Source organism: Oncorhynchus kisutch, linkage group LG11 (assembly GCF_002021735.2).
Source record: "Oncorhynchus kisutch isolate 150728-3 linkage group LG11, Okis_V2, whole genome shotgun sequence".
In the NCBI taxonomy this organism is placed as follows: domain Eukaryota; kingdom Metazoa; phylum Chordata; class Actinopteri; order Salmoniformes; family Salmonidae; genus Oncorhynchus; species Oncorhynchus kisutch.
The window spans coordinates 31,918,680-31,943,825 of record NC_034184.2 but is presented as its reverse complement, the minus strand read 5'-3'; the positions used below and the strand labels follow the sequence as shown (position 1 = coordinate 31,943,825).

Here is a 25,146-nt window from a genome sequence, read left to right as displayed (position 1 = left end):
ATGTGATTCTGTTTGTAAATATTGTTATATGCCTGGCTGGGTCTCTCTGCTTTTCACTGACAGTCGCAACTCAACAAGGATCTATTTAGTATCTGCAGCGCGCGCTCCCCAAATTGCGGGCCCTTCTAACTGTAGGCTATTCAAAAAAAAATGTAAGCAGATTATCCTCTATGGCCAAATCATGCTTTCTGGTGTAGGAGCCTATTTTGAATTTTATTTATTTATGTATATACAGGAGTAAGCTAATTAGGCTATAGAATTTTGGCACTTACATTTACTTTAGAGAAAGTTTAGCTTCCCCTAGCCTTATGGACATGCTGCCTATACCATTTAATGTGGCATAAACACAACCAGTCATTATATTTTCAACTGATTATCAAACTATCACTTAAGAAAGGTGCTCCGGTAGGCTACCTGTGCACATTCGTTCACTCAGAAAATAATTTCAACATCCAAACCCCAACAGTGCACCCGCAATTTGATGAATGGAAAGAGACATCAGTTACAAAACACCATGTGTATTGTAATGCCATTCTGCGATTAACATTAGGCCTACATTAGGCCTGAATTGATGCATCGACTGTTGTCCATGCATGTCTCGGTCTCGGCCACTCATCTCCGCCTTGACAAAATGTGTTCTTCTCAAACCACCGCAATTTGGAGGGTATACCACCCAGTTTCCAGTCAATTCGCACATGTTTCATGTGGCTGACATGCAGTAATGTTAAATTAAGGTGTCCTATCGCTTTCCTATCGTTTTTTGGGCATGTTTTATTCATTTTGATAGGCTCACGTTTACCGGTACGGCGTACCTCCACTATTTATTTTGCCGTGACTCTAACAGACCATATTGCCTTTCTTTCACTCTTGATGTCCTATATTATTAATCATGAACCTTTTGTAATAAATCACATTGTAATATTATTGCTCCATAAACATCTAAGGTTGTTGTAAACCTATTGTATCGTATGATAAAGAGCATGAAATGATATAGCAGCAACCTCTTGTGAATTGTTTTATTTGAAGTGTCACTTCTTTCCATTGGTAGCCTCATGAGACCTCTGACCTATATATGCAGCTTGGTGGTTTTATCTTCCAGTTCCTTCCACTATCAGTACCTTAACTCTTTATGGTAACTCATTGTGGATTTTTTACTGCATTTGAATGTGTGGTCTGTTCATTAACTAACTCATGTCACTCAAGTAAATTAAGTTACTAAACAGGATAGTTGGTTCCATGCTGGCACCCACACCTGTCACATAAAATGTAATGATGTTAGAGAATACTTTCTGTGAGGAAAACTATAAAGTATGTTATGAATACACTCACTCAAAATACATAATCCATTGTGAAATCTTCTGAGTGACGTAGTATCAAATATAATATATCCCCTATGATTTGCCAGTTTAGTATCTTTACGTAGGCAATTGCTTCAAAGCACAGTAAGAATTCCAGAGGATTTTTGGCTGCTGGCATCACTGCTTAACAATTTCAGCTATCTGCTGTTGATTGTTACTAAAATGGAGGTCTATGTTATGGAAATGTGTACCTAAAAAAAAAGAGGCTTCCTTGCATCACGCCAGCACGCAAACAGTTTCAACCACCAACCAACCACCACTTGACAGCTCATTATAGGAGTGAAAAAAGCAAATGTCTTATGTTTCCGTTTACTGAGAAGACACTGCCATAGGAAGCTAACCATTACAGCTTTTCTTATTTACAGATTTGTTTTATTTACAGTTTTCTTAGCAGTGGACGAGGATTGTGAAAATTTACTCTGTATGAAGAGTAGTAAAGGCACTGTACAGATGTAGGATCTTAATTTGACACCCTTTTGCAGGAAAGGCAAACTGGTAGTGTGTTTGAGGTTTAAAAAGGCTTCTTAAGTTTGTAATTTCCGCTTTCAAATTTTAGACTTGATTTGCCCTAACAAATAATGTATCGACCCCTACATAAATTAGAATCCACACAATAATTATAATTTCCTGTTGCTGCAGGATTATGTTCCTGCTGTGAGAAAGTGGTCAAATTAAAAGAGTGTGTGTGTGTGTGTGTGTGTGTGTGTGTGTGTGTGTGTGTGTGTGTGTGTGTGAGTGTGTGTGTGTGTGTGTGTGTGTGTGTGTGTGTGTGTGTGTGTGTGTGTGTGTGTGTGTGTGTGTGTGTGTGTGTGTGTGTGTGTGTGTGTGAGTGTGTGTGTGTGTGTGTGTGTGTGTGAATGCTTAAAGATAGCTTCAAGGGAAAGGTGTACAGACAGATGTAAGGTAAGCGTTAAAAAGTGTGTTTCTCCAGATGGACACATCTGTCCTCCAGATTCCGCAGCTTAATAACAATCTCATACCACTCCGGCCCGATAACAAGCACAACAGCACCCATTACTCCTCAAAATGAAACCACATTTCAACATTTCTATGTAAAAAATTTTTCATTACAATTCCTCAAAAGGGAAAGATTGAAAAGCTATTTTAGTTTGCCTCAAACAACTTGTTCAAGGGTGGTAGACTCTCTGTAATAGAATATTACATTTGAACAAAAGGTTGCTTAGAAAAGTTCACCCTAGTTACCATTGCAAGTTATGACCCCATCTCTAATAGTAACTATTATATTAGTCTTAAGGTGGTGTTAGGAGTTGACATATCCATGTTAGTTATTTTCCTCCTGACCTCACACTCCCTGCCCTCGCACCTCTGATTCATAAGGGTTGGGTTAAATGCGGAAGACACATTTCGGTTGAATGCATTCAGTTGTGCAACTGACTAGGTATCCCCTTTCCCTTTCCTTCTCTTGTCTCTCTTATAGCATGAGGTCATTGCTGTGTCAGAGAAGGTGATTGTTCGGTTGGAGGACCTGGTGAAGTGGACAGTCCCAGAGTTTTCGGAATGGTCCCACGGGCTGCGGGCAGCGCCTCTGAAGCCCTCTGTCCTGAGGGAGCTGGGCACCAACGGGCACAGAGAGGCCCTCCACAGATACAGGGAGAGCACCTTCACCAGCGGCCTCAACTTCAGAGACATCCAAAGGGAGAGGTCTCAACTGGGTGAGGGCAGCAGCTTTCCTGTCTTTCAAGCTGTTTTGTTTGGCTGTTGATCTGTAGTTTGAACAAGCACTAGAGTTATGATTGACATAATTTATACATGGAATTATAACTGTAATTATAAACCTCATATAGGCTTTGTATAAATAGTTACCAGTTTGGATTACACATCACTGTAAGAGCCACACATGCACAATAATACATGTATGACCAATTCAAAATGGTTTCATTATGCATTTATTTTTGCTCATGTTACATAATTGTACAGTTATAATTGCATGTACATTCTGTATAATTGTCTCAGACCTCTGACATCCTTAATTTGTATCATTGATGTCATTGAGGTATTTGATAGCTGCATTGTAGCAGTGGCGAACCGTGGCTATTGGACCTAGGTCTTCAGTGGGGGAAAATAATATTCCAACACGTTGTACCAATATAGTAACAGTTTATGCGCCCAACTGAATCAAACAGGCCTAAGGCTGAGCCATGCTTCGGGATGCCACTCACACAGAGGCAGCACCCGCATGGACAATGCTACCAGCAACAACAACCAAACTGGTAGGCTAATGCCATCACTGTCACACTATCATCAAAAGAGAAAACAGTGACACGTAAAAGGATGTGAGAATAAACAGGTTTGTGATGCTGAAAGGACAGTGACTGTAATATGCAGCACGCACCATGGAGTGTTTCCCAGTCGATATGTACAACTATTACTTCCCATTGTAAACACCTTTTTCACGTTCAGCACACAAAATCTATAGTTTAAATACAACAATGTTTCACACACAAGTTGTTTTCAAAGAGAGCTAACAACAGCAAGCAAGCTTGAACCTTTATTTAACTAGGCAAGTCAGTTATGAACAAATTCTTATTTACAATGACGGTCTACACCGGCCAAACCTGCACAATGCTGGGCCAATTGTGCACCGCCCTATGGGACTCCCAATCACGGCCAGTTGTAATACAGCCTGGAATCATACCAGGGTGTCTGTAGTGACGCCTCTAGCACTGAGATGCAGTGCCTTAGACTGCTGTGCCACTCAGGAGCCCTCCACTTACCAGATGACAATAATTTGAAACTTAACATCTTGTTGAAAGTTAATTTTGAAAAGGGCAAAGCTACCAAATTAGCAACAACATCCTCTTCGATAACACCTGCCGCAGCCGCTGCACACTAGCCTACAACAAACGTGAGCTAGTTAGACCGTGCTTGCTATTGTGCAATCACCTGTCGGCAAAGGGTTCTTCAAAGGGTTCTCCTGCGAGTACAGCCGAAGAAACCTTTTACGTTCTAGATAGCACATTTTCTACTAAGAGTGTAGCTTCTGAGGTCCCAGCCAATGGCTGACTTAGATAGCTAAATTTATCTCCCCAGAGACTGCCGAAGAAAAACTCCTGATTGGGTATTTTTTTATGTTCAGTGTTAACCCTTTTCTTTTCCAACACAAAATGAAGATATGAAAATTATTGTTTAATTTCAGCCAGTAGTTTTTAAAAGTTTTGTACACTCTCATCCAATTGTGTACTATGTCATCCACAACAAATATATATTTTTAGCAATTTGTATGATATGTTACGAATCCAATTTGTACAATATCTTACGAATTTGTTGTGTGTAGCCTTTTCCACTCAATACCTCTGTCATCCAGTATACATGTTAAAAATTACAGATTTTGTGATTGATAAGCGCCTGAATTGGAACGCAATGGCTGTAGAGTAACATGCTACACATGTCAGAGCGCAGGTTCTCCGTTTCACAGCGCTGTATTCGTGTTGACAGCTGTTATAAACTTGAGCGCCGCGCGACTTGAATATTCCCCATTCCTCCCTCTAATTGGCTACTTTTGCACATTTGTTGTTGTGTGAGTAATGGAAATGCTGTAAATAGAGACGAGTCTTTGTTCTGAAAGATGAGACGTTGAAGATTATAATAAATACTGCTTTGATGTCATACAAGCAAGCCAAACACATGTGCACTTCACATTTCCATATTTGAAAACTCATGTCATTTACAGTATCAACTATATACAGTTGAAGTCGGAAGTATACATACACTTAGGTTGGAGTCATTAAAACTCGTTTTTCAACCACTCCACAAATGTCTTGTCAACAATCTACAGTTTTGGCAAGTCGGTTAGGACATCTACTTTGTGCATGACACAAGTAATATTTCCAACAATTGTTTACAGGCAGATTATTTAACTTATAATTCACTGTATCACAATTCCAGTGGGTCAGAAGTTCACATACACTAAGTGCCTTTAAACAGCTTGGAAAATTCCAGAAAATGATGTCATGGCTTTAGAAGCTTCTGATAGGCTAATTGACATCATTTGAGTCAATTGGAGGTGTACCCGTGGATGTATTTCAAGGCCTACCTTCAATCTCAGTGCCTCTTTGTTTAACATCATGGGAAAATCTAAATAAATCAGCCAAGACCTCAGAAAAAAAATTGTAGACCTCAACAAGTCTGTTTCATCCTTGGGAGCAATTTCCAAATGCCTAAAGGTACCACGTTCATCTATACAAACAATAGTACGCAAGTATAAACACCATGGGACCACGCAGCCGTCATACCGCTCAGGAAGGAGACGTGTTCTGTCTCCTAGAGATGATTGTACTTTGGTGCAAAAAGTGCAAATCAATACTAGAACAACAGCAAAGGACCTTATGAAGATGCTGGATGAAACAGGTACAAAAGTATCCATATCCTCAATAAAATGAGTCCTATATCGACATAACCTGAAAGGCCTGGAGGATATATGCATCATAGGCCGCTCAGCAAGGAAGAAGCCACTGCTCCAAAACCGCCATAAAAAAGCCAGATACGGCTTGCAACTGCACATGGGGACAAAGATCGGACTTTTTGGAGAAATGTCCTCTGATCTGATGAAACAAAAATTGTTTGTCCATAATGAACATCGTTATGTTTGGAGGAAAAAGGGGGAGGCTTGAAAGCCAAAGAATACCATCCCAACCGTGAAGCACGGGGGTGGCACCATCATGTCGTGGGCTGCAGGAGGGACTGGTGCACTTCACAAAATAGATGGCATCATGAGGCAGGAAAATTATGTGGATATATTGAAGCAACATCACAAGACATCCGTCAGGAAGTTAAAGCTTGGTCGCAAATGGGTTTTCCAAATGGACATTGACCCCAAGCATACATCCAAAGTTGTGGCAAAATGGCTTAAGGAAAACAAAGTCAAGGTATTGGAGTGGCCATTAATCTTATAGAAAATTTGTGGACAGATTTGAAAAGGTGTGTGCGAGCAAGGAGGCCTACAAACCTGACTCAGTTACACCAGCTCTGTCAGGAGGAATGGGCCAAAATTCACCCAACTTATTGTGGGAAGCTTGTGGATGTCTAACCAAAACGTTTGACCCAAGTTAAACCATTTTAAGGCAATGTTACCAAATATTAATTGAGTGTATGTAAACTTCTGACCCACTGGGAATGTGATGAAATAAATAAAAGCTGAAGTAAATCATTCTCTCTACTATTATTCTGACATTTCACATTCTTAAAATAAAGTGGTGATCCTAACTGACCAGGGCATTTTTATTATGATTAAATGTCAGGAATTGTGAAAAACTGAGTTTAAATGTATTTGGCTAAGGTGTATGTAAACTTCTGACTTCAACTGTATATCCTGAGTTGTCTTGAACAGAAGGAGCATATGTTTTTATTATTTTTTAAATGTTTTAATTTATTTCACCTTTACTTACCTTTATTTAACCAGGTAGGCTAGTTGAGAAAAAGTTCTCATTTGCAACTGCTACCTGGCCAAGATAAAGCGTAGCAATTCGACACATACAACAACACAGAGTTACACATGGAATAAACAAAACATACAGTCAATAATACAGTAGAACAAAATAAAACAAAAAAGTCTATATACAGTGAGTGCAAATGAGGTAAGTTAAGGAAATAAATAGGCCATGGTGGCGAAGTAATTACAATATAGCAATTAAACACTGGAATGGTAGATCGGCAGAAGATGAATGTGCAGGTAGAGATACTGGGGTGCAAAGGAGCTAAATAAAAATAAATAAAAACACCAGTATGGGGATGAGGTAGATAGATAGATGGGCTGTTTACAGATGGGCTATGTACAGGTGCAGTGATCAAAAGCTGCTCTGACAGCTGGTGCTTAAAGCTAATGAGGGAGATGTGAGTCTCCAGCTTCAGAGATTTTTGCAATTCGTTCCAGTCATGGGCAGCAGAGAACTGGAAGGAAAGACGACCAAAGGAGGAATTGGCTTTGGGGTTGACCAGTGAGATATACCTGCTGGAGCGTATGCTACGAGTGGGTGCTGCTATGGTGACCAGTGAGCTGAGATAAGGCAGGGCTTTACCTAGCAGAGATTTGTAGATAACCTGTAGCCAGTGGGTTTGACGACGAGTATGAAGCGAGGGCCAACCAACGAGAGTGTACAGGTCGCAATGTTTGTCGTATTGTGAAGAAATGTTGCTGCGGAACACGTTCTTAAATGTCCATTTTATGCGCAACCAAATTAGTCTTGTTTGTCTGAAGTGCCTTGTGAATGCCTCACACTGTAAGATCATATTTTATGATTTAGTTGGCAATAGAATAAGCTTTGGAATGATGACCACCTTGCCCAGAATGTGATTTATAATATTTTTTTATTGTGTAAACAACAACAGTAATTGTATGATGTTTGGGGCTGTGTTCCAAACAAAAAACTACAAGTGTGCTTGCTTCAGTTCCTCAACGGAAAAGTTAGGAGAGAGTTTGGAGAGGTGCGTGGCCAGTTTGGAGAGGTGCGTGGCCAGTTTGGAGAGGTGTGTGGCCAGTTTGGAGAGGTGTGTGGCCAGTTTGGAGAGGTGCGTGGCCAGTTTGGAGAGGTGCGTGGCCAGTTTGGAGAGGTGCGTGGCCAGTTTGGAGTTGTGTGTGGCCAGTTTGGAGTTGTGTGTGGCCAGTTTGGAGAGGTGCGTGGCCAGTTTGGAGTTGTGCGTGGCCAGTTTGGAGAGGTGCGTGGCCAGTTTGGAGTTGTGCGTGGCCAGTTTGGAGAGGTGCGTGGCCAGTTTGGAGAGGTGCGTGGCCAGTTTGGAGAGGTGCGTGGCCAGTTTGGAGAGGTGCGTGGCCAGTTTGGAGTTGTGCGTGGCCAGTTTGGAGAGGTGCGTGGCCAGTTTGGAGTTGTGCGTGGCCAGTTTGGAGTTGTGCGTGGCCAGTTTGGAGTTGTGCGTGGCCAGTTTGGAGAGGTGCGTGGCCAGTTTGGAGTGGTGCGTGGCCAGTTTGGAGTTGTGCGTGGCCAGTTTGGAGTTGTGCGTGGCCAGTTTGGAGAGGTGCGTGGCCAGTTTGGAGAGGTGCGTGGCCAGTTTGGAGTGGTGCGTGGCCAGTTTGGAGAGGTGCGTGGCCAGTTTGGAGTGGTGCGTGGCCAGTTTGGAGAGGTGCGTGGCCAGTTTGGAGAGGTGCGTGGCCAGTTTGGAGAGGTGCGTGGCCAGTTTGGAGTGGTGCGTGGCCAGTTTGGAGAGGTGCGTGGCCAGTTTGGAGAGGTGCGTGGCCAGTTTGGAGTGGTGCGTGGCCAGTTTGGAGTGGTGCGTGGCCAGTTTGGAGAGGTGCGTGGCCAGTTTGGAGAGGTGCGTGGCCAGTTTGGAGTGGTGCGTGGCCAGTTTGGAGTGGTGCGTGGCCAGTTTGGAGAGGTGCGTGGCCAGTTTGGAGAGGTGCGTGGCCAGTTTGGAGAGGTGCGTGGCCAGTTTGGAGAGGTGCGTGGCCAGTTTGGAGAGGTGCGTGGCCAGTTTGGAGTGGTGCGTGGCCAGTTTGGAGTGGTGCGTGGCCAGTTTGGAGTGGTGCGTGGCCAGTTTGGAGTGGTGCGTGGCCAGTTTGGAGTGGTGCGTGGCCAGTTTGGAGTGGTGCGTGGCCAGTTTGGAGAGGTGCGTGGCCAGTTTGGAGAGGTGCGTGGCCAGTTTGGAGAGGTGCGTGGCCAGTTTGGAGAGGTGCGTGGCCAGTTTGGAGAGGTGCGTGGCCAGTTTGGAGTGGTGCGTGGCCAGTTTGGAGAGGTGCGTGGCCAGTTTGGAGAGGTGCGTGGCCAGTTTGGAGAGGTGCGTGGCCAGTTTGGAGAGGTGCGTGGCCAGTTTGGAGTGGTGCGTGGCCAGTTTGGAGTGGTGCGTGGCCAGTTTGGAGTGGTGCGTGGTCTAACTAAGACATCAGTTAGACCTTTCATTCAAACCATATTCTTATTATGTTACTGAATGTATTCAGACTATTTTCAGATTTGATTGTTGACAAATGCTGTGAAAGGTAGAGTAAATGTCAAATGCTGTGAAAGGTAGAGTAAATGTCAAATGCTGTGAAAGGTAGAGTAAATGTCAAATGCTGTGAAAGGTAGAGTAAATGTCAAATGCTGTGAAAGGTAGAGTAAATGTCAAATGCTGTGAAAGGTAGAGTAAATGTCAAATGCTGTGAAAGGTAGAGTAAATGTCAAATGCTGTGAAAGGTAGAGTAAATGTCAAATGCTGTGAAAGGTAGAGTAAATGTCAAATGCTGTGAAAGGTAGAGTAAATGTCAAATGCTGTGAAAGGCAGAGTAAATGTCAAATGCTGTGAAAGGTAGAGTAAATGTCAAATGCTGTGAAAGGTAGAGTAAATGTCAAATGCTGTGAAAGGTAGAGTAAATGTCAAATGCTGTGAAAGGTAGAGTAAATGTCAAACGCACATAAAATCAACAGTGTAATGTTTGGATTCAGTCGTGTGTCAGTTGAACTGTTGTGTCCTCACTTTTTGGTCTGATAAAGTGTTCTCTTTCAATTGCTACCATGATCATGCATATGCTTTTTATAGTTATTTTAGAAACATTTCAAACTATCCATATATGCCGTTTTCCATGAGTGTAAGGGTTTGATTTTTTAAATTTTATTTTGTATTTTACCCCCTTTTTTTCTCCAAAATTGGGATCAAACCCAGGTCTGTAGTGACACCTTAAGCACTGCGATGCAGTGCCATAGTCCGCTGCATCACTCGGGAGGCCAGTATAAGGGGTTTTAATTAAGATCCCGGACTGCATCTTTAAATCAGAACATCATTAAAATATTATTGAAAAGATTAAATACAAAAGGACAATTATTTCATAAATCCTTAGGCCTTCTCTTATGGCATAGATGGCCCTCGCGGTTCAACACTGCTCATTGTGTTATTTTACTGCTGCATTGAACAGAACATGAATCACAAGATATAAAGGAGGCTGATGAGTCATGCTAATCCTTGCAGATATTACATATTTGCTGGTTTATTTAAACAGAAGAAATGTGAAGGACTTTGAGTATATTTTTGTTTTTACCCCTTCAGATGAAGTAGCATAATTGTCATACAATGTTAATGACACATTCCGCATTCTCTAACTCCAATTTCATGTTTTTCTATTTCGTTTTTTCTTTTAATTCGTAGTTACAGAGTCCTCCCTGTCTTCATATAAAAATCTCCTATTGACGTCAATACAAGTAGAAGGTCTTGTCACACATTTTTATTGATTTTTTATTTCACTTCTATTTAACCAGGTAGGCTAGTTGAGAACAAGTTCTCATTTACAACTGCGACCTGGCCAAGATAAAGCATAGCAGTGTGAACAGACAACAACACAGAGTTACACATGGAGTAAACAATAAATAAGTCAATAACACAGTAGAAAAAGAAAAAAAATAGTCTATATACATTGTGTGCAAAAGGCATGAGGAGGTAATACATAGTTGTATCAATTTGGGATTTCTAGAGATACTGCTGTAATGTTTTGCAAAAAATTGTTTTTTCCACAACCAAAAACATTTGACTAGAGAATAACTGAAAGAAGGTACAACATAGACAAAGCAAATTAAGAAAAAGCCCTTCAGAATGGGCTATTGATGGTTGTTATTGTTTTGGGTGATGTGTATGATGCATATATCCTCCAGTAGCTGGAGAGCTTGCTAGTTTTTTCATTTGAGTGTTACATTGCCCTTGAATACACTCTATATCATTACATTTTCATGCAGAAAGTGGATTGGAGAATCAATAATGGCCGCCTTGTCATTCTACTACATGAGGAATCAATAGTGTGTGTGTGTGTGTGTGTGTGTGTGTGTGTGTGTGTGTGTGTGTGTGTGTGTGTGTGTGTGTGTGTGTGTGTGTGTGTGTGTGTGTGTGTGTGTGTGTGTGTGTGTGTGTGTGTGTGTGTGTGTGTGTGTGTGTGTGTGCGTGCGTGTGTGTGTGCGCGCGCGCCAGTGCTTCTCTATATGTGCATTTGTGGTGATTGTGTAATAGGAATAGCAGAAAATATCAGAGGGACAAAAAAAGCTGTATCGATTTTTCTGATGTCAGTCTCGTCACCTTCTAATATTGTCTGTGTCTGTGTGATGCTAATGAGCGATGTAGCCATTAATGACTCCATCAGGCTGTGTAAATGCACTTGTCCCTCCAGTGGAGTCTCTCACTGGCTGCCAGCTGAATGTGCCGGGTCAGCAGAACTCCCCTGGCAGGGCACCAGCAGCCCTAGCCCTGTGGCATGTGTTCCCTCGCTTGCCTGCCGTTGGCTCTCTAACGATAAGAGAGGAATCATTCAACAAAGGCACGCTATTCCAGTGAGCTGCAGTTTGGATGGCTATATGGCTGTGATGAGCTGATGATTGAAATGAAATATGAATCAACAAGAGATATTGCACGCTTTCCTCGAGTGTCCTGCCGCTAGCAATGTAGGTTTTGTTAAAGCTTCTGAATCATTATTTGGATTTTAGATATTTTGGGGGAAATTATTATTTATAAGCCATTGAGTTTCTTATTGTTGGATAGAGCTTTCGTGCTTGATCAGTTCTATTCATAACATGGATGATCTACAGTATATATCAGAGCCATTTATTCATTGAAAGAACAGGATACTGACAGAGATTGCATGGAAATCAATTGTGCGCTAAATAGTAATACACTGTTCTATTGTTCGAGGGAAACATTTTGTATCCTAGTGCATCCAAATATTTCCTGGCAGACAGTCAATGAGAAGTGCAGTGCATGGAAAGCTTAAATAATGCTCTCTACAAATGTGTCATGAATAGCAGAATCACAGTGCTATTGCTTATGTGAATTATATTATAATTATTATTATATATTATAGCAACTAAGCTATGTGCTCTGATCACAAAGGATAGGAAAACCGAGATCTCCACTGTAATTAATTTGAAAAACAGTGCCCTTGCCTGCTAGCTAGAGCGCCGCATCGACCACAGTGATTCTTTTTACAGCATGAAGTGAGAGTGGAGATGGCTATTATAATTCAAGTGCCGTCTTGAGGAAGAATTAACTTTCAAGGCTCTCCACATACTAAATGATCAGGGTTAAGAGCAAAATTACACTTATCTGGACTTGCAGGTGTAAAGAGACCAATTCCACCATGCAGCCTTAGCAGGGAAAGTTTACATCGATCCCCAAGAGAACTGTCCCAATTTTGGGCCTGTCAAAATTGGTTCTATTCCAGTGGACTGGACTGGACAGGAGACTTAAGATGGCTTAAGATGTTTATTTTAATATATATATTTAACGTCAAGCTTTTTACATGCAGTATATTACTGTGACATCAGTATCTGCATCTAGCCATCTACTGTATGTTCCAACAATTAAGAAAAGCCCCGATGTTGAGGAAGGAAATGAGGGTTGAGAGAGTGAGAGGGAGAGAAAGAGAGAGAGCGAGAGAGCGAGAGCGCGAGAGCGAGAAGAAAGAGAGAACATGTGTGGATCATTTGGGTCATGATTCATTCTTCACAACTGCAGCTCTTTCACCCAGAAAGACTTGTGCTGTGACATGATGACATGAATTGTGCAAGGTCACATTTTTTACTCTTTCTCTACCCCCCTCTCTTCTCACCTAGCTGGAGGTCGATGATTACATTATTTACAGGAAGAACAGTCAACCATGCTGCTTTCTAGTTAACAACATTTACATTCCTACTTGAATGAAAATGGTATGTTTCACAGGTGCTCCATATAAATATAATTAATCCACTGCATAAAGCATTATACATTATTTATAACTGTCGAGATGCTGCCACTGGCAATCTTCAGAAAATGTTTCAGTTTAAATATTTTGAATTGATACAGTCTATAGATTATAACCTTCGCATTATCTTTCAGAGAGAGCTCAGCGGAATGATAAGAGAATAGAAACCAGATTTCTTTCTCTAGCTTAAAATATCCAAGTAATAAACATATGATTGTAGTTTATGTAGCTTTTCTATTATACTGTGGGAGGAAACAGACTATGACACATATATTGTGATCCTATAGACAAAGGAATGGATTTGAAATCAAAGGATGTCTTGTTGTAAAGCATATTCTTCATTCAACTGTGTATTAATCAGATAGATGCCATACGCTCCCTTTGTCATTTTCTCTCCCTATGCAATTTCCTCAAACAAATTCTTGAACTATCCTAAGCTTTGAAGTAATTCAATGGAGTGTTCTATTGATTGTGTGACTCTGATAGCAGTGGGTTTTGGTTTATGGGCATGTCCTTTATTATTTTCAAACCTGTTGGAGAGAGAATCACAAGCTGTTTTTTGCTCACTGATCTGCTCATATCATTAATTCCCTTATGACTGAAGTTTGGCCGGAAGCCAAATAATTCTAAATCTGTAAGCAGTAAATTGTGTGGCGGGGTGGAAAAATCTATTAGATGTGGGGAGCGTTTGAGCATGCCTCGAATTTGAATGGGCCAGAAAAACACGTTCTAGCAGGCATGTGCTTTGTAATCAAATTTGGATTCCGATGGCAAAACCAGTTTATTCATTTCATTTTCTTTTAAAATGTCAGATAATGTTTGTAATTTCAAGCTGTTTTTCACCTGTGTGCTTCAGGGGGTGAGAGGCTTTTCTGGTGGACTGTTAAACAATGGAAACCCAGGGGTGATCTCACAGAGGAAATGAAGGGTTTTGTCTGTCCATTAACCAGCTCTGAAACAACATACCTGTTATTGATGTGACCTCTCCTATAACATGAAAGCCATCCCAAACAGCTAGACACATAGAGGGAGCATTACTCCACTCAAAGATTCCCTAATCAAGTTATCTTTATTGGATTCGTTTCATTAAAGTTGAGCAGAATAAGACAGGATAAATGGACATCAACATGCACACATGCATGCACAGACACGATACACAGACACAGGCGTACACAGAACCAAACACACACATGCACACACCCTTTTCTTAAAGCCATCATAGTGACATTATTAATTTCAACTTGAGGGCATTCACTTTGTTTGCGAATATACAATGTGGCTTTTATTATATAGGTTGCCAAGGCTCGTAGAGTCAGTATGCCTTGCCCTTTAGTTTTTATTGCCAGCCCATCATCCCACCATAATATCATTGAATATTTCATGAGAACATATATTCGTCCATCTGTGTTATGAATGCATTTCATGCTGCTCCAGTTGCAGTCTTTTTGTGCAGATTACAGTTACACGCTGGAATTCAATCAGAACTGCACTGCGGAAACCCACACTGCAAAAACAGCTTTGCCATTCATATTCACTGCACAGGAACAAAGTTATTTTTGTCAGTGGGGGGTTGTTAGTGCTGTTAAACTCAGGGTCAATGATTTCCTTCCCACTGGCATTGTTTAAGAAAAGTTTCAGTATTTGTAAATCATATTGAATATTGTGGATATTTTAAGGTGGACTCAGTGAAATGACGTTGCCACAAGCAGCACCACAGATATTGCGATGAGCGAGATGCAAGATTCCGCTCTCACACAGTCACACACAGTATCTGAGCATGTGCATGGGTTCCCTTCACGTTGTTTGAGAGTAGTAGGTACAGGACCAAAACAGCTAAGAAGTTTAGCCTTGCGTTCAACGCTCTTAGTTTTTGCGGAAATTGACCCACTATTCTGTTTACTTTGTGCACCTGCGTCATATCGCTGAGTCTACCTTTAAAATGTTACGGTTAGTTTACCCATACGAAGTGTTACGTTTGGGAAGTACCAAACGTACCTTTAGACAGTTTGAGCAATGTTTTGTTGTTTCTAAAAAGGGTGATACTTCTCACAGGTAGAACAAAGAAAGACATACACTGTAGGCCTAGTTGATAGACTTAATCATTCATGGACTCTTTTTTTCCATTGTGTTGTCCTGGTTTTATTCATTAGCCCTGTTACTCTCCACCATTATCCCAGTCATTGTTGTGAAAACGAATTCAAAAGGAGAGTGAACAGTTTCTTATTCTTATCTTATTTTGACACAACAATATTATTTTTGCATGACAATATGAATATTTGTATATCTAACTGTTCAAGGTTTTACATTTTGTGGACAAAAAAACAACATTGTTTCATCAATATGGCACTAATATCATTATTCCGTTATTAGAAATTAATGTTCCAGTAGTTGTTCTTACATTCATCCATGTCAATTGTTCATTGTACTGGATGTAATTATTTAATTAGTTCCAGTTGGCTTAGCCCATCTACTGTTTATTTTAAGCTTCCCTGTACAGATCTGCTAATATGAGAGTTTCTTACATAATGACAGGAATTCACAATGGGCTCTGTTGAGTGACAGCCCCCACCCCCTCTTCTCTCATTATAGTCCTTAGAATAGGAAACATGCATGTCCTCAATAGTCTGTAGTTTACTCCTCTTTCTTTCTGTCTTTAACTGAAATATTAAGTCATGTTCTTTTTTACACTCTGTATGACCTCAGTGACCTGCCATGATTTTACAATTGGGGGGGGGGGGGGTCTTTGAGGAAATATACACAGCAAGTTTAATCAGGAATGACATAATTCCCTCTGACCCAATTCCAAATTTTGGCCCAAATGGGAACTCTGTGTCCCATGAAAAATATATTTAAAGGAAAACTCATCAATTATATTCTAGAATGCACTGAAAATGTATAGGCCATGAACTCATTCATGATCGTTATGATCCAAGATTACAGCTGCTCAATTGAGTTTGTGTCGAACAATGCCGTGTGACAAATGGAAAGGCCGGCCCATCAGAAGAGATTGTATATCATCACCTGGGAGAAAACCCCTTTGGACTTACAGTACCAGTCAAAAGTTTGGATACGCTAGCGTCCCACCTGGCCAACATCCAGTGAGATTGCAGAGCGCCAAATTCAAATACAGAAATACTCATTATAAAAATTCTGAAAAGATACAACTATTTTACTTAGGTTTAAGGATTAACTTCTTGTGAATCCAACCACGGTGTCAGATTTAAAAAATGCTTTACTGCGAAAGCATACCTTACAATTATTTGAGAATATAGCCCAGCAGACAAATCATTACAAACAGTAACCAGCACAGTAGAAGAGTTACACAAGTCAGAAATAGGGATAAAATTAATCACTTACCTTTGATGATCTTCATATGTTTGCACTCAGAAGACATTCATTTATTCAATAAATGTTCCTTTTGTTCGATAAAGTCTCTCTTTATATCCGAAAACCTCCGCTTTGTTCGCACATTTTCTTCAGTAATCCACAGGCTCAAACGTAGTCACAACAGGCAGACAAAATATCCAAACGGTATCCGTAAAGTTCATAGAAACATGTCAAACGATGTTTATATTCAATCCTCAGGTTGTTTTTAGCCTAAATAATCGTTAATATTTCAACCAGACAATAACGTCGTCAATATAAAAGGTAAACAAGAAAGACACTCTCGGTCGCGCGCATGAAAAAGCTCTGTGTCACTGCAGGGTCCACTCATTCAGACTGCTCTTACACCCTCATTTTTCAGAATACAAGCCTGAAACAATTTCTAAAGACTGGTGACATCTAGTGGAAGGCATAGGAACTGCAATTTGAGTCCTAAGTCAATGGATACTGTAATGGCATTGAATAGAAAACTACAACAACAACAAAAATCCTACTTCCTGAATGGATTTTTCTCAGGTTTTCACCTGCCAAATCAGTTCTGTTATACTCACAGACATTATTTAACTTTAGAAACTTTAGAGTGTTTTCTATCCAAATCAACTAATTATATGCATATCCTATCTTCTGGGCCTGAGTAGAAAGCAGTTTAATTTCAGCATGCTTTTCATCCAAAATTCCAAATGCTGCCCCCTACCCTAGAGAAGTTAAACAAATCAAAATATATTTTATATTTGAGATTTTTCAAAGTAGCCACCCTTTGCCTTGATGACAGCATTGCACACTCTTGGCAATCTCTCAACCAGCTTCATGAGGTAGTCATTTCAGTTAACAGACGTGCTTTGTTAAAAGTTCATTTGTGGAATTTCTTTCTTCTTAATGCATTTGTGCCAATAAGTTGTGTTGTGACAAGGTAGGGGTGGTTTACAGAACATAGCCCTATTTGGTAAAAGACCAAGTCTATATCATGCTAAGAACAGCTCAAATAAGGAAAAAGAAACGACAATCCATCATTACTGTAAGACATGAAGGTCAGTCAATCCGGAAAATGTTCAAAGTTTCTTCAAATGCAGTCGCAAAAACCATCAAGCGCTATGATGAAACTGACTTTCATGAGGACCGCCACAGGAAAGGAAGACCCAGAGTTACCTCTGTTGCAGAGAATAAGTTCATTTAGAGTTACCAGCCTTAGAAATTGCAGGCCAAATAAATGCTTCACAGAGTTCAAGTAACAGACACATCTCAACATCAAAGGACACCAATAAGAAGAAGAGACTTAGAGTAGGTGAACTAATGATCTCTGCATATTTTATTTTATATTTTTATTTGATCTTTATTTAATTAGGAAAGTCAGTTCAGAACAAATTCTTATTTTACAATGACGGCCTACCCCGGCCAAAGCCTCCCCTAACCCGGACAATGCTGGGTCAGTTGTACGCCGCTATATGGGACTCCCAATCACTGCTGGTTGTGATACAGCCCAGGATCGAACCAGGGTCTGTAGTGACGCCTCTATCACTGAGATGTAGTGCCTTAGTTCGCTGCACCACTCGGGAGCCCGTTTGGAGTATGTGTGGTTCCCACCGTGGAGTATGTGTGGTTCCCACCGTGAAGCATGGAGGAGGAGGTGTGGGGGTGATGGTGTGGGGGTGCTTTGCTGGTGACACTGTCAGTGATTTATTTAGAATTCAAGGCACACTTAACCAGCATGGCTACCACAGAATTCTGCAGCGATATGCCATCCCATCTGGATTGCTCTTAGTAGGACTATCGTTTGTTTTTCAACTGGACAATGACCCAACACACCTCCAGGCTGTGTAAGGGCTATTTGATCAAGAAGGAGATTGATGGAGTGCTGCATCAGATGACCTGGCCTCCACAATCACCTGACCTCAACCCAATTGAGATGATTTGGGATGAGTTGGAGAGTGAAGGAAAAGCAGCCAACAAGTGCTCAGCATATGTGGGAACTCTGTCGGAAAAGCATTCCAGGTGAAGCTGATTGAGAAAATGCCAAGAGTGTGCAAAGCTGTCAAAGGCAAAGGGTGGCTACTTTGAAGAATATAAAATATTTTTTTTATTTGTTTTAACACTTTTTTGGTTACTACATGATTCCATATGTGTTATTTCATAGTTTTGGTGTCTTCACTATTATTCTACAATATAGAAAATAGTCAAATAAAGAAAAACCCTTGAATGAGTGGGTGTGTCCAAACTTTTGGTTGGTACTGTAAAATTTGTGGAATTAAATGCCTCCGATTTTCCCTGGCCTTCTTTTCATCCTTAGATTCAGTCATTTACACTGATAATCTCCTTTGGGTAAGGTTTTCTACATAACAGCCTGGCCACTGTTAATAATTTGTGAATGAGGAGTAGTGCTATACTGCGATATCTGGATTGGGATAGGCAAACAGAGCCATTAATCTCACTGGATGAATAAAACAAAGACCAAGGTACGCTGTTGGGGCCTGTTTACCACGGACAAAAGATATTGACTGTCAGTTCGGTAAAATCTCTGTTTCTGCTTGTCTAAGTCAACTTTCTTGTTCCTAACAATAATACCTTTCTGGTATAGGCAATTATGGGTCTTATGTTTGGAGTATGGTTGTGGTGATGCAGGGTTGAAGCTATAATTTGGTTCAGGCATAAAACCTCTGGAACATTTGGATGCTGCCTTGTTTGTAATAGCCATGGTCTTTGATAGTCAAAGGAACCAATTTGGCACAAGGAGCTCTGAATAATTTCATCATGTATTACAGAGCCTATTAAATGCAAACTTTTCAATCTAGCAATCAATAACGCAGACAGCTTACACTGGCCCCATGCCAACGACATTAGAAGTGCTAGCGCTTGTTGCTAGGGAGCAGAGCCCGCTTAGGGGAAGGAATGTTTAATGTAATAGAATCACATAAATCAACAAAGGGAAAGTGCTGCGTTCTTTTTCTAAACCATTTTGAAATAGGAGTATGTTTTTTAAAATGTCGTTTATTGCTAAAAAAAATTATGTGAACTGTGAGAACATCTGGAACCAAATTAATAACAGTGTGTAGAGTAATTGTATGCATGTAGCTGGCCTGAATTCTTGCGCAGCACACTTGAATAAATGGAGGTGAAAATTATATAAATGTTTATTTTTGTCTCAGGAGGACACCCTCCCCCTCTCCACTCCTTAAAAAATCTAGAACAGAAAGAGGCACTTTAGTGCTGTTAGATAATTAAGAACAGGAACCAACTTGCAGAGAGAGCAGCCCTCTGCTGCCCTTCATACCATTTCAATAGAACATTTCCTCTGGGTGTTTGTGGCCTTTTGTGAGAATACCATTCGCTTTGAAGGCTTTACGGACATGCCTTGTGAATATAACAGGGACTAATAGTTCTCTTAGGGCTGATCTAAACCGGGCCATTTTTTGATGCAGCTGATATTATTGGTTGTTGTGAAGATGCGAGTCAATACTTGAGTGTAATGTAGCAGAGGTGATTGGAGCCCATTGAATCATGGTGGATACATTATGCGTCATGAATATGAAGGGGTTTAGATTTTTTTTTTTCCTTAGGGAGGACAAGCTAGTCGTTACTGAAATATGATTGTCTTTTTGCATTCTGTCCAGTATTTATTACTGGCAGATGCTGTGCTTTTTTGGTTCAATAAAAACAAACAGCTTGAGAGCCAGCATGCATATAGCTCTCTGTGTCGTCCTTTATATGAAAAGTGTATATGCTGCAGGAAAGAGAGGAGGATGAATCCGTTATGTGTTATACATTATGAAAGAAGTCTTTGGTAAATGGAAACAAGGCAACCTCTGAAATCAATACAGAGCTGAACAGCAAAAAGGTAGTGGATGGAGAGAGAATACAAAATAGTCTCCTTCTCCAGTTTCCCTCGTTTATTCCCTCTACTTTCAAAAGCTTTACATGTTGTTTTGATATCTGTGGGGTACCTACTGTAAGAACAGATATCAAAGTGACGTTATTGGCTCATAGATTTATTACCTCTCTCAAATCCTATCACATTAAGCTTCAGTAAATTCCTTGGCTGGTTAGATAATGTGGAAATTTTGACAACAGCAAATTTCAGCTGACTGAGTGATTGTGTGAGAATGATGTATGTCCGCATTTTTGCCTCAGTGAACAGAACTTCAGTCACAGTCTTTTGAAAGATCTTGTCAGTTCTTTTGTCTGGTGTAATGATTGTAAGCTTGTTTGAAATGTAAGCCATACAGTTTACAAAAGCAATTTGGTTAATGCATTGGGTTTTTCCTAGCATAAAATAGTTTTTTGGAGTCTGTGTTTGAAAATACAATTTCCTTTACTCTTCACCATGCAATCTCAATGGAAGGAAACCCACAAGTAGGTTTGAAAGGGTTGTTATCAATGACCGGAGAAGTGAAAAGCAAAAATGCGCTCATTGCCTATGGTTGTTCAGAGTAATGGTGATGCAGGAAGCAGCGGTATTATAAATAGTAGGCCTATATCCCAGATTCATCGACCTTGTCCTTGAGTTGCCTTGTAATTGAGTTCTGCACTTAGATTTTCTTATGGAGGCACTATAATCCGTCTACTGTATAGTTACAGTTGAATTGCATATTGTGTAATACACTCTTATATGTCCTCGGTTATGAATAGTAATCACCTGTCTTGAATTGTTCTGATTACATCCTGTCACATTGTGTTTATGCTGATGATACAGACACTGTGTTGTGTTTATTAGTTTTGAGATTGCTTGACGATGCATAAAAATAAATAAAAATCTGTTACATGGTAGTTTAATCATCATAGAAGTGCCTCTAGGTCCTACACAAAAGCTTCTTGTCAAAAACCAGCTGTTTTAGTCGAAAGTAGTAAAAACAGAGAGAGATCAATTACATAATGTCCTTTCTCTCTGGATTTTAACTCTCTAGTGACAGAGCTAAGGCCCCAGCCAATTTAAATTATTATGTAAAGATAACAATGTCCTTTATTTGGAAAGGTCAGACTTTACGAACAAAGGGACATAAGGTGTGTATACCATTATGCACACGCAGTTTCTCTCACACACACACACGCACTCGCATTCACACACAGGTACTTAGTCCTACTATACAGTAAATGCCCCATGGCTTCTTCCCCAGCAAGTTGAATCTAATCAAGAGAATGCTGGGAGGGCCCTCAGGAGATTGCCAGGTTCCAGGGTTGGCTAGTTCAAATAAAATCCTTGACATTTGGATAGAAACCAAGTGCCACCAAGCAGTAATTGCATGCGACCACAGACACACATCTGTGGTGTGTGTGTTTGAGGAGGGGGCTTTCATTCCCTCCCTTTTGAAGTATTAGTCATGTGTAGTTAACTAACTGGCTAACTTGTCTGTGAAGGGTGGCTCTATTGGACTATGGTACCAAGTAGGGCTGGGCTGCAAATTAATGGTGTCAAATAGAGGTGTGCCACCTGACCCTGTCCAATAGAAATACTCATTTTTGTTGGACTATTCAGATCATATTTCATATCAATGATTATCATCGACAATTATGATTTTAATTATTATCCGTATCACCCAAAACCTAGTACATGTACAGTACCTCATACAAAAAGCCCCATTGTTATGTTGTGGATTGTTTGAGTAGGTGCTACTACAGAATGCCTTCATTCAACACCTCATTATGCATAACACCTCTGGCTGGATATATGCCAAGTAATGCTACCCAGGGATTGTTCAACAAATTCTAATAGCTAGATATTCAGTCTATACTGTATGCAGTGAAAGAGAGAGAACAAGAGAAATAGGGAGAGGGAAGGGAGGGTGAATGAGGGAGTGTTCCATTTCTTTATGATTTATCTTTCCCTTGCCCTGGTCTAGCAGGTTTGCCAACTCAACCTTACATTTCTGTAGATGTGTTGCAATGCATACATGGTGGATTTTTATGCTTATATGGGCCAAGGGGTATATTTTATTATTTCATGTCTAACAGTACACGGTTTGGGCTCAATACAAGTATATTTCCCCATCATAAAGTATATGTTTTTTCCTGTCATATATTGCATGATATACATAGCCATATCAGCTGGTAGATTTTGATGGATTGTCTAGGGTTTTCTCTAAGAAGGTTACAACAATGTTTCTGAATGACAAGACTGCCTTAAGGGGCATTTCTTACATGCTTGTTTTCCTAAAATGAACAATCCTGGGAAAACTGCTGCTTGAATTTACCTATATGTTGCTTGTTAAAACCTGTCAATCTAGATGTGAAAATCTCTGTTGCCTTGACATTTGCTTTCCCTTTGCCTCTGCTATTATCAGTTTACGTCATTATCAGCGTGTGTGTGGGTTTAAACTATATTTGTTTGAAACTAGGGCTAACTGTTTGTTTCTACATTTGTTTTGTTCCAGGTCAGGAAGATGACGGCAAGAAAGTGCTGGTGATGAGCTACCCCCAGTACTGTCGTTACCGCTCGGTCCTGGCCCGGCTCAGAGAGCAGCCGTCTGCCCTGCTGACGGACCACACCGTGCTGGCTTTGGGCGGCATCGCCTCCCAACACGACACCACACGCATCCTCTACTGCAGGGACACCTTCGAACACCCCACCCTGCTGCAGAATGAGAGCGTCTGCGAAGAGTTCGGTAAATCCCAAAGCGCTAGGGTGCAGGTAGTAACTGTTCAGTTTCTGCTCAGTAACTGCTCAGTTTCAAAAGGTTTTCTCCAATTTTGCGCCGACTAAACACCACCCAGGGTGGGGTCACTTCTACTAAGATTCAAGTGACTTCAAGGGATGAATTTAAATTAAATTCATGATTTCAAAATGCCCTATGGACCTGAGATGATTCAATTCACTTCTTAAATTGACTGAATTGAAATTGAACTGACCCCAACCCTTCAAAACACACCGGACTGAGTATCATTGGCCCTTGAGATAGTCTTTCTTTAACTTTGTGCGTTTCCACAAAGAGCACTGTTGTATAGCTTAACTCATAGTAATTGTGGAACAGGTCAACATTTTTGGAGAGATTGTCAGTGTGGGTAATTTAATTTTAAAAGAGAAGCGAGGAGGTGAATGGAAACTGTTTTATGCCTAGGAAAATACTATATGAATAGCATGCTCACATCCTGCTGCTGCTCGTACCATTGGCTCATAGTGTCAGCCCTCATACTACTGGCTCATAGTGCCAATGCTCATACTACTGGCTCATAGTGTCAGCCCTCATACTATTGGCTCATAGTGTCAGCCCTCATACTACTGGCTCATAGTGAGCCCTCATACTACTGGCTCATAGTGTCAGCCCTCATACTACTGGCTCATAGTGAGCCCTCATACTACTGGCTCATAGTGTCAGCCCTCATACAACTGGCTCATAGTGTCAGCCCTCATACTACTGGCTTATAGTGTCAGCCCTCATACTACTGGCTCATAGTGTCAGCCCTCATACTACTGGCTCATAGTGTCAGCCCTCATACTACTGGTTCATAGTGTCAGCCCTCATACTACTGGCTCATAGTGTCAGCCCTCATACTACTGGCTCATAGTGTCAGCCCTCATACTACTGGCTCATAGTGTCAGCCCTCATACTACTGGCTCATAGTGCCAGCGCTCGTACTACTGGCTCATAGTGCCAATGCTCATACTACTGGCTCATAGTGTCAGCCCTCATACTATTGGCTCATAGTGTCAGCCCTCATACTACTGGCTCATAGTGAGCCCTCATACTACTGGCTCATAGTGTCAGCCCTCATACAACTGGCTTATAGTGTCAGCCCTCATACTACTGGCTCATAGTGAGCCCTCATACTACTGGCTCATAGTGTCAGCCCTCATACTACTGGCTTATAGTGTCAGCCCTCATACTACTGGCTCATAGTGTCAGCCCTCATACTACTGGCTCATAGTGTCAGCCCTCATACTACTGGCTCATAGTGTCAGCCCTCATACTACTGGCTCATAGTGTCAGCCCTCATACTACTGGCTCATAGTGTCAGCCCTCATACTACTGGCTCATAGTGTCAGCCCTCATACTACTGGCTCATAGTGCCAGCGCTCGTACTACTGGCTCATAGTGCCAGCGCTCGTACTACTGGCTCATAGTGCCAGCGCTCATACTACTGGCTCATAGTGCCAGTGCTTATACTACTGGCTCATAGTGCCAGCGCTCATACTACTGGCTCATAGTGCCAGTGCTTGTACTACTGGCTCATAGTGCCAGCGCTCATACTACTGGCTCATAGTGCCAGTGCTTGTACTACTGGCTCATAGTGCCAGTGATCGTACTACTGGCTCATAGTGCCAGTGCTCGTACTACTGGCTCATAGTGCCAGCACCTGTTAGTGTTACACCGTATTCAGGCACAAGCCTTTTTCACACTCTGACTGAAATTCCTTTATGTAAACACCAGTTCTCTCAATCCGCCACATTAATGTGTGTTTTATTCATGTTAGGAAACATTAAATTCACCCATGTTTAATCCAGATTTTTATTAGGTCAAGTGCCAGGGGCAGTGAATAATGGGCCGTTGTTAAAGCTAGAAGTGACCATAAACGATCGTATTTATGCTTTTCCAATGCTAATCCTGACCTTTATCATTGGCCAAATCTTTTTCTAGGGTTGCCCCTTTAACAGACGTTCTGTTGACAAACAGCCACCTCAGGGTGTGTGGACATAATGTCATTTGTTTCACTGCAGAAGTACTGGAACACTGCTGATAATTACAATTCTGCTATCTAGAGAAGTGACACTGTCATTTATATAAACTTGAGGGTTTATTATGGTTTGGTTACTCAAGGCCCTAG

General features: G+C 41.0%; 1 protein-coding gene across 1 annotated transcript in view; it reads left to right on the top strand.

The window, feature by feature from the left end:
• LOC109899761 (AT-rich interactive domain-containing protein 5B) overlaps window positions 1-25,146 on the top strand; it is an 83,400-nt gene that overhangs the window by 6,419 nt on the left and 51,835 nt on the right. The window contains exons 3-4 of the mRNA XM_020495272.2: window positions 2,797-3,031; window positions 22,758-22,988. Coding sequence (XP_020350861.1) covers window positions 2,797-3,031; window positions 22,758-22,988 — 466 coding nt within the window. The remainder of the gene's footprint in view (window positions 1-2,796; window positions 3,032-22,757; window positions 22,989-25,146) is intronic.